At 40.8% G+C, this 14,074-nt stretch overlaps 1 protein-coding gene across 3 annotated transcripts in view; it reads left to right on the forward strand.

The window, feature by feature from the left end:
* The window catches only part of UTRN (utrophin), a 583,727-nt gene that overhangs the window by 271,629 nt on the left and 298,024 nt on the right, over positions 1 to 14,074 (forward strand). For 2 of the 3 annotated variants that reach the window (XM_084623224.1, XM_084623225.1), the window contains exon 53: positions 2,793 to 2,982. In XM_084623224.1, the coding sequence (XP_084479350.1) occupies positions 2,793 to 2,982 (190 nt within the window). Of the gene's footprint in view, positions 1 to 2,792; positions 2,983 to 12,487; positions 12,786 to 14,074 lie in introns of those variants that run through there. The other variant, XM_084623226.1, reaches the window with a different exon arrangement.

Here is a 14,074-nt window from a genome sequence, read left to right on the forward strand (position 1 = left end):
GGTGGGGGGGGGGGATAGTTTTACTTTGTGTAACGACTCAACCACTCCCAGTCTCTATTCAAGCCTAAGTTAATTGTATCCAATTTGCAAATTAATTCCAATTCAGCAGTCTCTCGTTGGAGTCTGTTTCTGAAGTCTTTTTGTTGAGGAACAGCCACTTTTAGGTCAGAAATCGAGTGACCAGAGAGATTGAAGTGTTCTCCGACTGGTTTATGAATGTTATAATTCTTGACATCTGATTTGTGTCCATTTATTCTTTTATGTGGAGACTGTCCAGTTTGACCAATGTACATGGCAGAGGGGCATTGCTGGCACGTGATGGCATATATCACATTGGTAGATGTGCAGGTGAACGAGCCTCTGATAGTGTGGCTGATGTGATTAGGCCCTATGATGGTGTCCCCTGAATAGATATGTGGACACAGTTGGCAACGGGCTTTGTTACAACGATAGGTTCCTGGGTTAGTGGTTCTGTTGTGTGATGTGTGGTTGCTGGTGAGTGTTTCTCCCCCTCCCTCCACCCCCTCTCCTGCTGGTAATAGCTCATCCTAAGTGATCACTCTCCTTACAGTGTGCATGATAAACACCCATTTTTTCATGTTCTGTGTATATATAAATCTCCTCACTGTATTTTCCACTGAATGCATCCGATGAAGTGAGCTGTAGCTCACGAAAGCTTATGCTCAAATAAATTGGTTAGTCTCTAAGGTGCCACAGGTACTCCTTTTCTTTTTTTAAAAAATGTTAACTAACAATTTTGAATTGTTACATTTCTGTAATAAAGTTGTTCTATCTCTCCCCTGCCACAGCAGCCCCGAAGTTGGTGCTGGGAAGGATGGGGATCTCTCCCTGTCTCCCCCACCATGGCAGCCACAGAGCTGAGGCTGGGAAGGAGGGCCGTCTCTCCTTGGTAGCCACAGCCCTGGAGCTGGGGAAAGTCTCTTCTTTCTCTGGCCTCCGCAGCCCTGCACATCCCAAATTTCCCCCACCCCCTCTTCTTACCGCACTGCCCCCTGCCACCTCCCACCTATCCCCCACAAGGCCACCACCTCACCTTACATGTGTGTCTGCTCCAGGGTCTAGGCACCTAATTACTGGAGCCATGCCTGCAAGTGGGTGGCCCTTTATTCACTCATGTCTGGCCATCCAGGTGCACACCTTAGAGGGAAGTATCTGCGGACCACCTGAATGGAGCTCAGTGTTCCGCAGACCACAGTTTGAGAGGCTTTGCTCTGCAGCCTTTTGACACTATCCCTTGTGATTTATTATGATGAAATCACTATAAGCTCACAAGTGTGTGTGGTTATACAATTGGAAACCACACACTGGAATTCTCCTTTCTGTATGTCTCTCTTGGACTAGATTCTGCCAGATATTCAGGTATCCTAGTAGTTGAGTTTACTCTTTGGTACAAAGCTTCTATTCAGCATGAGTGAGGCTGGCAAAATCTTGCTCTTTATTAGATATGGGCCTGAGCCGGTTCCCCCAAATTTGACTTTTTGATCTGTCCACTGAATGTTAGCAATACTTCAAGTCTGTTTAATGCAATTTCAGTCATTTAAGTGTCTTTTTGAATCATAATATTTAAATTTGGCTTATTACTTATGAGCTGCTATGTATGGAAAAATCTCAGATTTGACCATTGACCTTTCTGTCAAATATTACCAAAAGGTTATCAGTTGATTTACTGTTCACATGGCCTTTTGAGCTAGAACAGGGATTGGCAATCTTTGGCACGCGGCCCATCAGGGAAATCCGCTGATGGGCTGGGCTGGTTTGTTTACCTGCAGCATCCGCAGGTTCGGCCGACTGCAGCTCCCACTGGCCGCGGTTCATTGTTCCAGACCAATGAGGGAAGTGGTGTGGGCCGAGGGATGTTGTAACCAGTATCTTTTTGGGCTTATAGTTTTGAAATATGGCACATTCTTTAGGTATGTACTCCTGACCACAGGGAGAAAAGAAAACCCACAGATGTTAAATATGACACTTCTTTCCTAGGGTACCAAAAGGCTATCGGTATAGAGAATTGCAAACATGATTTTAGCTTCCAGTGTGAGGCGGTCATGCTGGGCATAAGGCCACCAATTTGGAGAAATTAAGGTCATTCGAGGTAACTGGTTTTGCAACATTTCAATGATTTTCACCAAGAAAATTATCAAAGGCAAGAGGTGTCAATACAGTTAGATGTTTCCACCCTAATGGGGGCTGTTGTCAGCTAGCGTTAAGTCCACACTGTCACATAAAGGCAAATACCATTTATGTTTGTGGAAGCCCTGTATTTTTAGGGTATGGAAGTCATTTGGCTCTCCTAAACAAATGCAAATGAAGTACACCTATTCAATATTCCACAATGCTGTAATGTGTAAAGTATATTCAATTTTAGGGAAATGGTTTCCATTCACAGCAACGGGCTACTGCTAACAGCAGTGAGAAAAACATTCAAAATGTGGCAATAACAGCTTCTCACACTTGCAGTGTCACACAGCCATTATGATAACACATAGATGGAAATGTTAGGTTTTATTGAATAATTTGTATCTTCCTCACACAAATCCAGGGGTTTGGGGTGTACTACATATATCCAGTACAGAATGATAGATACAGATGCAACATTCCAGGAACCAATGACCTAACATACAAGAAAACAAGTGGGAACAGTCTGCACAGTTTTCTTAGTGTTTTATCTTAATGAATCTTGAGATCATCTCATAGTATCTGCATTTATGATTCACATGATATGGTATGTCTTGATGGAAAAAAAATTGAGATGCCTGTCTTATTTGTGCTTTCAGAGCTGGTGATAGGCAGAATGCCTTGGAGGTTGAACTGAAGATAGTGCAAGCCTTAGTCAAGGATCTAGAGGGCTTTCTCAAGTGGATGCAAGAGGCAGAAACTACAGTTAATGTCCTTGCAGATGCATCCCAGCGGGAGACTGCTCTGGAGGACAGTGCCTGTATTGGGGAACTGAAAAAACAGATGCAGGTAAGAGCACGAGAGTGTGTTTGTGTGTGTGTTTTTACATTTACTATTTACACATTTATTATTGTGAATCTGACAGGGAAAAGGCACCTAATAAACTGGAAATCCTGCATCTTATTCATGAAAACAGTATTTCAAAATGGCAGTGGGTATGGAGGAAGTTATTGATTTAATGAAATATAAGAATCCTTACTAGGCATTAAAGCAAGGGTGTCCAGCCTTTGTCTTGGGCAGTCTGCATCCCTCAGGTTCTAAATTGTGACCCTGGTGGGTAGCTGTGTTAAGAAGAAAATGTATATTATGAATTGAAAATGTGCCCCCTTAGCTACACCCAATTGTTTAACTTAAGTGCTTGACTCTGCCCTGCCACTAGGCAGCACAGGTATGTCTTCTCAGATGCCTCCCTCACTCCCCCCTCCTCCTAGGCACTTTCCTTGCAGCCCCAGCAGCAGAGCTGTTGTTAGCCGGGAGTGCTTTGAGTTGTTGCTATCCCTTCACTGTTGCTCAGCAGTTCCCCTGCTGGTAACCAGCTGCATTACATGGGAGTGAGAAGAGAAAGTGGCTCTGCTTGATCCATTGCCTACTTCCTTGCCAGACTGGGAAAGCTAGGTATTCCTCCCTGGGCCTGGGGAATACCTAGCAAAGAATGGCTCCTCCTCCCTCACACAGCCATTCAGGAAAGGCCAAAAGGAGGATGGCGGGGGGAGGGGAAGACAGGAGACTCCCCCTAGGGTCAGCACACTCCAGCTACTTCCCTTCTCCATACCCAACATGCCTCTTTACTGGAATATGTGGGGAGGGCGACACAGGCTCTGCCTTAGGGGCACAACTGGAAGAGAGCAGGGCAGAGAATATGTACCAAAGGGTTGATTGGAGACACTTGACCTCTTTGTAATGCTATGTTTGGACCTCAGGCTGAAAAGGTTGGATTCTACTAGATTAAAATAATTTTCCATGTTTTGCATTTGTGCTAGGAGATAAATGGTTAAAATGATTTCTGAAATAATATGGATTCTTTGGTTGCCCTGTTGACATCCTGTGAATTTCCTTCACAGCTATCCCCCTTTCTTCCTAATTTTTTTAATATGTTGTTTCTCCTTCAGTTAGTTTACTTTATCATCTAATGTAATGTATTTTCTTTCTGTGGGGAAAGAAAGCACAATAGATAGGTCAGCCACACAGTCCAGCCCCAAGTTTGGAGTAATATCTTTTCATGGTCTAAATTGATGGTGCTCGAGTAGTTTTTAATGAGCAAGAGCTTGTTAGAATCCGTTGTGCAATTGATCTAAGCATATCTATATAATTTAAATGAAACTAACTAATCTAAAATCTGTGATAACAAAAGTTTAGGGAAAGAGTAGTTTATTGTATAGCAGACATAGTATGGCCAATGCTTTAATGTGGCCAATCAGAATATTTCTCTCTAGATATGTTCATGTAACTATTGTATCATGGTGGTATAGTAGTCTGTAATTATCTTCCATGAATTAGCATTTTCTCCTTTAAAAAGGAAAAAAAAGCCTTCCATGGTTAATAATCACAAAAGCAGGAGGTAAATCCACCACAGATGGGAAATACTGTAATAATACTTCGTATACAAAAAGAAAAGGAGGACTTGTGGCACCTTAGAGACTAACCAATTTATTAGAGCATAAGCTTTCGTGAGCTACAGCTCACTTCCTCAGATGCATATCGTGGAAACTGCAGCAGGCTTTATATATACACAGAGAATAGGAAACAATACCTATTCCCACCCCACTGTCCTGCTGGTAATAGCTTATCTAAAGTGATTTCCAGCACAAATCCAGGTTTTCTCACCCTCCACCCCCCCACACAAATTCACTCTCCTGCTGGTGATAGCCCATCCAAAGTGACAACTCTTTACACAATGTGCATGACAATCAAGCTGGGCTATTTCCTGCATAAATCCAGGTTCTCACATCCCCCCCACCCCCATACACACACAAACTCACTCTCCTGCTGGTAATAGCTCATCCAAACTGACCACTCTTCAAGTTAAAATCCAAGTTAAACCAGAACATCTGGGGGGGGGGGGGGGTAGGAAAAAACAAGAGGAAACAGGCTACCTTGCATAATGACTTAGCCACTCCAAGTCTCTATTTAAGCCTAAATTAATAGTATCCAATTTGCAAATGAATTCCAATTCAGCAGTTTCTCGCTGGAGTCTGGATTTGAAGTTTTTTTGTTTTAAGATAGCGACCTTCATGTCTGTGATCGCGTGACCAGAGAGATTGAAGTGTTCTCCGACTGGTTTATGAATGTTACAATTCTTGACATCTGATTTGTGTCCATTTATTCTTTTACGTAGAGACTGTCCAGTTTGACCAATGTACATGGCAGAGGGGCATTGCTGGCACATGATGGCATATATCACATTGGTGGATGTGCAGGTGAACGAGCCTCTGATAGTGTGGCTGATGTTATTAGGCCCTGTGATGGTGTCCCCTGAATAGATATGTGGGCACAGTTGGCAACGGGCTTTGTTGCAAGGATAAGTTCCTGGGTTAGTGGTTCTGTTGTGTGGTATGTGGTTGTTGGTGAGTATTTGCTTCAGGTTGCGGGGCTGTCTGTAGGCAAGGACTGGCCTGTCTCCCAAGATTTGTGAGAGTGTTGGGTCATCCTTTAGGATAGGTTGTAGATCCTTAATAATGCGTTGGAGGGGTTTTAGTTGGGGGCTGAAGGTGACGGCTAGTGGCGTTCTGTTATTTTCTTTGTTAGGCCTGTCCTGTAGTAGGTAACTTCTGGGAACTCTTCTGGCTCTATCAATCTGTTTCTTTACTTCTGCAGGTGGGTATTGTAGTTGTAAGAAAGCTTGACAGAGATCTTGTAGGTGTTTGTCTCTGTCTGAGGGGTTGGAGCAAATGCGGTTGTATCGCAGAGCTTGGCTGTAGACGATGGATCGTGTGGTGTGGTCAGGGTGAAAGCTGGAGGCATGCAGGTAGGAATAGCGGTCAGTAGGTTTCCGGTATAGGGTGGTGTTTATGTGACCATTGTTTATTAGCACTGTAGTGTCCAGGAAGTGGATCTCTTGTGTGGACTGGACCAGGCTGAGGTTGGTGGTGGGATGGAAATTGTTGAAATCATGGTGGAATTCCTCAAGGGCTTCTTTTCCATGGGTCCAGATGATGAAGATGTCATCAATATAGCGCAAGTAGAGTAGGGGCTTTAGGGGACGAGAGCTGAGGAAGCGTTGTTCTAAATCAGCCATAAAAATGTTGGCATACTGTGGGGCCATGCGGGTACCCATAGCAGTGCCGCTGATCTGAAGGTATACATTGTCCCCAAATGTGAAGTAGTTATGGGTAAGGACAAAGTCACAAAGTTCAGCCACCAGGTTAGCCGTGACATTATCGGGGATAGTGTTCTTGACGGCTTGTAGACTACAAGACCACAAGTGTATTCTTGTGTTTTCAGACATTTTGTTTTTTATCTTATGTTTCTTTCAGCACTGTACAGTTAGTCTTTCTTGTTATACCTACAGGAAAGAGAAATAAAATTACTCCAGACTCAGACCCACAATCTGTTCACATTCAAAATATTTTATTTTTAACCCTGGTGCTGTGGTATATACATTAACATGAAACTCTGTCTATCTCACAATTTCATGTGTTTAAATGTACAAGGCATTGTATTTCCTAAATCAAATTGGTTACAAAACATGTGCTGTGCTCATACTGTCCTTGCTTTAAGGGGAGATGCTTTAGGAGAACTATACACTGATTGAATAGCACTTTACAAGGGGTTCAGATTGTGACACATCTAATTTGAAACAAGACACAAGTGAGGTTTTAACAAATAACAGAAGAGAGGACTAGAGTAACATGACTAGATTCCGACAGGTTAGCTGTTGCATAATTTGATGGTTCCAAATCATTTGTAAGTTTTTTGTTTGTTTTTTAAAATAGATAAAATGAACTTAACTAGTCATCAACCTTGTTATTATTGGTGGTCTAATTCCTTGCGTGTGTTGGATGAAATGGGTGACAAAGAAAATGGTACAGTTGAAAGAGGAGAGGGCAGATTTGCAGTGGAAGAAATCTATTTTGCCATGGGAAGTCCAGAAGTGTTCAGTGGCATGGGAAGGGAAGTGGCAGCATCAGATATTGAGTGTAAGTCAGGGTAGGGGGTTGAAGGAACAGACTTTGTGGTGGATAAGAGGGGAAAAAGAGTCAAAATGGAGTGAGTAGAATGTGTTGCTATAATTCTGCTTTGGGGGAAGGACTGAATGGAGGCAGAGGAGCTGAGAGAAGAGAGAGAAGGGGATGGAGAATGGTGTGGAAATCAAGGGTACTGATGGCTGTGAGATTACAAAAAGACTGGATGGAATTGTAGGTGGGCTATGCCCTGGAAGTGAGGTGGTGATAGGTGAGAAGGGGAAATTGCTCTCATATGATATTTGCAATGTCAGTGTTTAGTGAAGATGAGTTTGAGGAGCGGCCATTTTGGTGAGTAGAATAGTTGATTCATTAGTGACGGTCAAATGAGGAGGTGAGAATGAGGTGGGAAACCAAAAGGCCAGCTGGGAAATCTATTTTAAAATTGTTCAAGGAGGAAGAACTTATGGTTGGGGGACCATCCAATCCAATGCATAGGCTGTGGTAGAGGAGGCTGGTGTAGGGCAGAAGAATCTGCTTAAATGAAGAAGGCTGGCTCTAGACAGACTCCATGCAGAAGGGATTATCCCATCACGAACACAGGGTGCAGCAGAACAAGCCAGCATTAGCACAGGTATAAGCAGGGGGATGTATGCATAGGAGACCTGGAAGAGGGGAAGTGAGCTAGGGATAGAGCCTGGTAATGGGAAAATGAAGAGCAAACAGGAAGAGGAAAGAAAATAATTACAAAGATAGAGAAATGTATAATATTTAATGTGGAGATAAAAGAATAAAATCGGGAGAGAGTGCGAGCAGAGAATAAAGAAATGGAAAAACACAAAAGCAAGTTAAGACAGGAAGTGTTTAATTTTCTCATATTCCTACATGCTGTCTATTTCTCAGAAAAGGGAGTATACAGAAGGGGGGAGAACCGATTGCTTCGCAGGGAACCAAGGCAAGGACGTAGAATCTTCTTCAAGCTTATCGCTCTGTCTGAAAGGGAGTACGCCAGCACTTGAAACATTTAAAACTGAGCAATGTATAACGTGGTCACTTCAAAGCTATGCAATACCTGAGGTTCTGTGAATTCATCAGAGCCTTAATATTAATTTTAATTGGTGCCTCCATACCATGCTGACTGATGCACTAGAAAGATATATGGAGACTTTCACATGGATAATATGCAGATTAATAATAGATACATAATTGTATTAATTTTTTCAGATTTTCAAACTAAACCTGAAATTAGACATTGGCTATCCAGTCAGGCTAGACATTGGAAAAAAAAGTGTGCATCTTCTAGGTGAACAGGTAAATTGTATTCTAGCTCTGTAGAATATATCTAATGCTGCAGTCTAAAAATGAGCATGTAGTACTGGTTGCAGTCTCCATTCTCATCTTCATTCTGTGCCAGATCTCATATCCTAATTCAGTGGCTCAAATCTCTTGTATGCTATCACCCCACGTTACAAAGAAAAGTTTTAATCCTTTAATTTGGGATATAAACGTATACCCCATATCAAAAAAGATGGTAAAAGGTCCAAAAGAATGCCACCATAGCTAAACAGCAGATTAATGGATGTCATTAGAGCCAAAAAGGCGCATATTAAAAATTTGAAAGACAAATCCTAATGCAGGAAATAGGAAGGAGCAGAAACTCTGGCAAGTAAAATATAAAAATATAATGAGGCAGGCCAAGAAGGAATTTGAGAAGCAACTTGCTAACGATGCAAAAACTAACAGTAAAAAATGATTTAAGTATATCAGAAGCACAAAACTTGCCCTACAGTGAGGCCAATAGATGACAAAGGAGTACTTGCAGGAATGCTAAATTAATACTTTGGTCTTCACTGCAGAGCAGATTCCTACATCAGAGAGATTATCTTTGGGCAACCAATCTGAAGTAGTGTCCCAAATTGATGTGTCAGTAGAAGAGGTTTTAGGACAAATTGACAAACTCAACACTAATAAGTCCCCATGAATGGATGGTATTCACCCCCAGAGTTCTGAAGGAACTCAGGTTACATACCATAGTTAGTAGTTCTGCAATTTAACAATGAAATCAGCCTCTGTACCAGATAACTGGAGGGTACATAACGTAATTCTGATTTTTATAAAGGGCCTCAGAGGAGATCCTGTAAATCACTGTCCAGTGAGCCTAACTTCAGCACTGGGTGACAAATTGGTAGAAACTGTAATCAAGAACAGAATTATCAGACACCTAGCAGATAAACATGATTGGTGGGGGGGAAGGTCAACACTGCTTTTATAAAGGGAAGTCATGCCTCACTAATCTATTAGAATTTTTTGAGGGAATCAGCAAGACTAAGGGTGATCCAGTCAATATAGTTGTACTTGGATTTTCAGAAAGCCTTTGACTTGCTCTCTCATCATCAAAGGCTATTAAGGAAACTAAGTGGCCATGGGATGAAGAGGGAGGGTCCTCCCATGGTTCAGTAACTGGTTGAAAGATGGGAAACAAAGGATTGGAACAAATGGTCATTTTCACAATGGAGAGAAGTGAACTGCGGGGTCCCCTATGGATCTGTACTGAGATCAGTGCTGTTCAACATATATTCATTTATAATCTGGAAAAATAGGTGAAAGCTGAAGTGGAGAAGTTTGCAGATGATATAAAATTGTTCAAGATAGTTAAGTCCAAAGCAGACTGTGAGGAGTTAGAGGGATCTCACAAAACTGGGTGACTGAGTAACAGAATGACATTAAAGATTTATTTATTTAATTTATTTATTTAATAAATTAACAGATTTATTTGGGCATAAGCTTTCATGGGTAAAAAAACACTTCTTCATGCATCTGAAGAAGAAGCTTTACTCATGAAAGCTAATGCCCAAATATATCTGTTAGTCTTTAACGTGCCACCGGACTCCTTGTTGTTTTTGTGGATACAGACTAACACGGCTATCCCTTGATACTTGACAGAATGGCATATGAAATTCAACATTAAGTGCAAAGTAATGCACATTGGAAAAAATAATCCCAATTATGATTATACAGTGATGGGTTCTAAATTATCTGTTACCATCCAAGAAAGAGATCTTGGAATCACCATGAATAGTTCTCTGAAAACATCCACTCAATGAACAGCAGCCGTCAAAAAGGCTAACTATGTTAGGAACTATTAGGAAAGGGATAGAAAATACCATAATGTCCCTATATCAGACTATAGAACACCCACACTTGAATGTTGTGTGCAGTTCTGATTGCCCCATCTCAAAAAAGTTATGGTGGAACTTGTAAAGATTCAGAGAAGGGCAACAAATATAATCGAGGTTATGGAACATCTTTCATACAAGGAGAGAGTAAAAAGATTAGGACTGTTCATCTTAGAAAAGAGTCAACTAATGAGGGATATGAAAGAGGTCTGTAAAATCATGAATGGTGTGAAAAAATGAATAGAGAAGTATTACCCTTTCACACAGTACAAGAACCAGGGGTCACCCTATGTTAAGTCAGCAAGTGGAGTACAAACAAGAGGAAGTACTTCCTCACGTAATGGAAAACTAACCCGTGGAACTCATTGCTAGGGGATGTTGAGATGGCGAAAAGCATAACTGGGTTAAAAAAAGAACTAGGTAGGTTCATAGAGAAATAGGTCCATCAATGGCTATTAGCCAGGCTCGGCAGGGATGCAACCCCCTGCTCAGATAAAACCTAAACTTCTGACTGCCATAAACTGGGAGTAAAAGACAGTGCTGGGTCACTCCATAGTTGTCCTGTTCTTTATACTCCCCTGAATCTCTGTCATGGGTCACTGCAGGAGTCAGGACAGTGGGCAAGGTGGACTGTAGTCTGATCCAGTATGGAAGCTCTTATGTTCTTAATTCCCATAGTTTCTGGACATTCCTCTGCTCTCCTATCTATTCATAAAGAAAGAAAAGGCAGTCGAGAGCCCCTGGACCTGTTGGTATCTCTCCTTGGGGGGTTGACACCCCAGGTTGAGACCCAACATTCTAATTAATATGTTAATTTAATATTTTTTTCTGTTCTGTTTTGGTATGTATTGTAGTTGTATAAGTGTAAGTGTATATGTATAAGTGCATTTTCCTGTTCTTTCAGCAATGTGGTTACCATCAGCAATGTGTTTTTTTCCCTCCCTTAATTTGGAGAATTTTTAGGATGCCATGATAGTGGAAGCCATGCACATGAATGTAAAAATAATTCAAAAAGGCTTTGCTCACTGGGTGTTCTTTCTTCACTGTGCACTGTTTTTTGATGGGTTTCTAGAACACTAATTTTTTTTTTACCAGTTTGCATTGACTGCCATACCTGCTATAATCAAAGTTGGATCTGTCTCTGTTTTGAGGCAGTGACGTTGTCCAGTGTATCTAAAACTCTGGCTGTTTTGCTTCCTGCTGTGTTGATGTTTTTGGATGTTTGTTCTGGCAGCACCTCTAATAGAAAAGAAAATGTCTTGGTTGACTCACCCCTCTAAGCAGTAAGACGCGGCTGGATGTGGTGGTGCTGTAATATGGCTACGTATGTTGGTTGGATTACACCTGGAGTATGTTATAGGTATAAAAAAAATTCCCACATTGTTGTGTCTTATTTCTGCTGTTAGATAGCTTGCTTAAATAATATTGCTTTACGGTGAATATACATCAAAGTGTTGCCTCTGAGGATTCAAGGCAGTGGAGACCCTGTCTAGGGATCGTGATCGTGACTTGAAATGTTCAGTTTGCCAAAATCATATTCTCACTCTTGTTCTTTCCGTTTCTTAATGAGTCATTCAGGAAAAGGTTCTAATTGGAAATGGCATCTTAAAAATATTCATGCTTACTGGCGTGGAAATTATTCGTTTGGGAGCCCTTTGGATGAATTAGCTTTAGGAGAGTTTTCACAGGAAAGAGATTTGTCCCCAGCAGTCTTTCCTTTTTTATTAATAATCTAGCTTTGAGATGTGCCTGTATATGATTTATTAACCCTTAACATATGGCTGATATAATTAGGGCAGGTGTCCCTCTGCTCTTCTCTCAAGATTGATAACATGGTCTGTTATTCACTCACTCCACAGCTCTGCCAGAGCTGCATTTAGTCTGAGAGCGAGAACACAGTTCTCCCGAGTGAGGGAGTGAATGCCATGTTCGTGTTCTCTCTTTTTCTCTCTCTTTCTCTCTCTCTCTCACTATAAAACAGCTGTAAGGGAAGAACTATTGGGATATGTTGGAGCTGTCTTCTTAAGGGAATTCTGTTTTGTTTCTGCAGCTTTAATGTTTCAGTTAACAATCTTCTCTGCTGTTTAGTGCATTCCAGTATGGTAGCAGACATTCGGCTGCTCAACAACTTCGTTCTTTCTCTGTGCATGCTGAGCTGAGCATATACTAGCTAGGAGGATCTGTAAAGGGTTTTATTTTCTTGGTTTTTGTTTTCAATTGAGAGAAACTTATGCTGTATGAACCTCCTTTGCCTTTGAGACATTTAAAGCTTTGTAGCTGTCAAAAGCAATCCTGGAAGCGAGCATGCTCAGAGAGCTGGCAAATCATTGTCCAGTGACCAGGAGGAAATCATAGTTGCTCTTCATTTATAATGCAAATTCTGAGGTGTCTTCAGAAGTGTGGCAAACTTAAAATGATGGCTGTGGTGAGAACATCTCTGCAGAAAGTTGTGGTCTTGTTGCATTGCTTGCAGAGGATGGCAGTTTCTTCTCCACGTTACCAAAAGCTTTGTAAGGTGAGTAAAAAATGGGAAAAAACAGACCTTTGAGAGTCTGTAGACCTTACTTTTATCTCAAAAAGCCAACAAATAAGATGGGCATCCTATAGAAGGCATCCTACCCTAGAAAGTAAATTTTGAAAGCCTGTTATATTCTGTTGTACATACATATATGTGAGTTATTCAAGAATGTGAAATATGTTTTAAATGCATTTGCTGAAGTGGTTTTTTTTTTTTTGATAAAATGTTTTTGGATAACATTTAAGGATTTCTGTGAAGGAACTCTTAATATTCAATTACCTTCCCTAAAAGTCTATTTATTTATTTAGGGATGATGGTTATGTTCTGGCAAATGTTATAGTTCTTCAACTCCTATTTAGTCATTATCCAGGATACTTCAGCTTTCTTAAATTCCTATTTTTTGTTTGGTTTTGAGTTGAAACAAACTTTAAACAAGCATATGATTTCAGCAGGTTAGTAAACAGTGTTAGCACTTCTATTTTCTGATTCTAATTTTTTTAGTGTTCTACAAAATTAAAAAAAAAAGTTAGATGAAAATCATGTTGACAGATTTGACAACTTTTTGTTTGAATAGAACTATTATCTCATTCCTTGAGACTGAAGGTTCAGATTCCAGCAGGACTGTAGTATTGTTCCATAACTTGCACAGGTACAGCTGGACAACTTTGTTGCTGTGGAAATATCCTAAGCAGCCCACTTGAAGTCAGCTTTTTTTAAAAAGGATTGTCACTTCATGGATGTGAGACTTTTGAATGCAAGTTTGTGCTGTATATTGGAAGCCATTTCTTAGGCAGTTAACATAGCCTGATGCTATCATGGGTTATTGGAGCCTAACAGGTGAATTCTCTCTTTCATGAGTTTTGACAGTACAGATATTGGGAGAGGTGCATGCCCATGAGAAAAACAGGGTATTTTGATATTACCATGAAATCCATTTGTTGGTTAATTGGTGCTTATGATGTTTTTAAACCTTTTTGTTTCATATTGAAAATGCACACAAATTACATACGAGGTGTGTAAACCAATGTATGTCTGAAGGTAAACTGAAAAGTTCTCAGTGTTCATTTTTTGTTGGATTGGAAAATGGCATGCTGCTAGCTAATCATGAAGTTTTGCATCAATGTGAGAGAGTTTCTGTTGAGGGAAATTTGGAGGTGAAATAAGCTACAAAGGCATTGCCCAAATGCTTTATATTCTTTCATTACTTCCAAACTTGACCAGTTGAATAGAATGTAAGTTTGCATGGATAGAGTTTTGACTTTTTGGGATGATCGTACTCCCTTTGT

This window comes from Lepidochelys olivacea, assembly GCF_965140295.1.
Source record: "Lepidochelys olivacea isolate rLepOli2 genome assembly, chromosome: 3".
NCBI lineage: Eukaryota > Metazoa > Chordata > Testudines > Cheloniidae > Lepidochelys > Lepidochelys olivacea.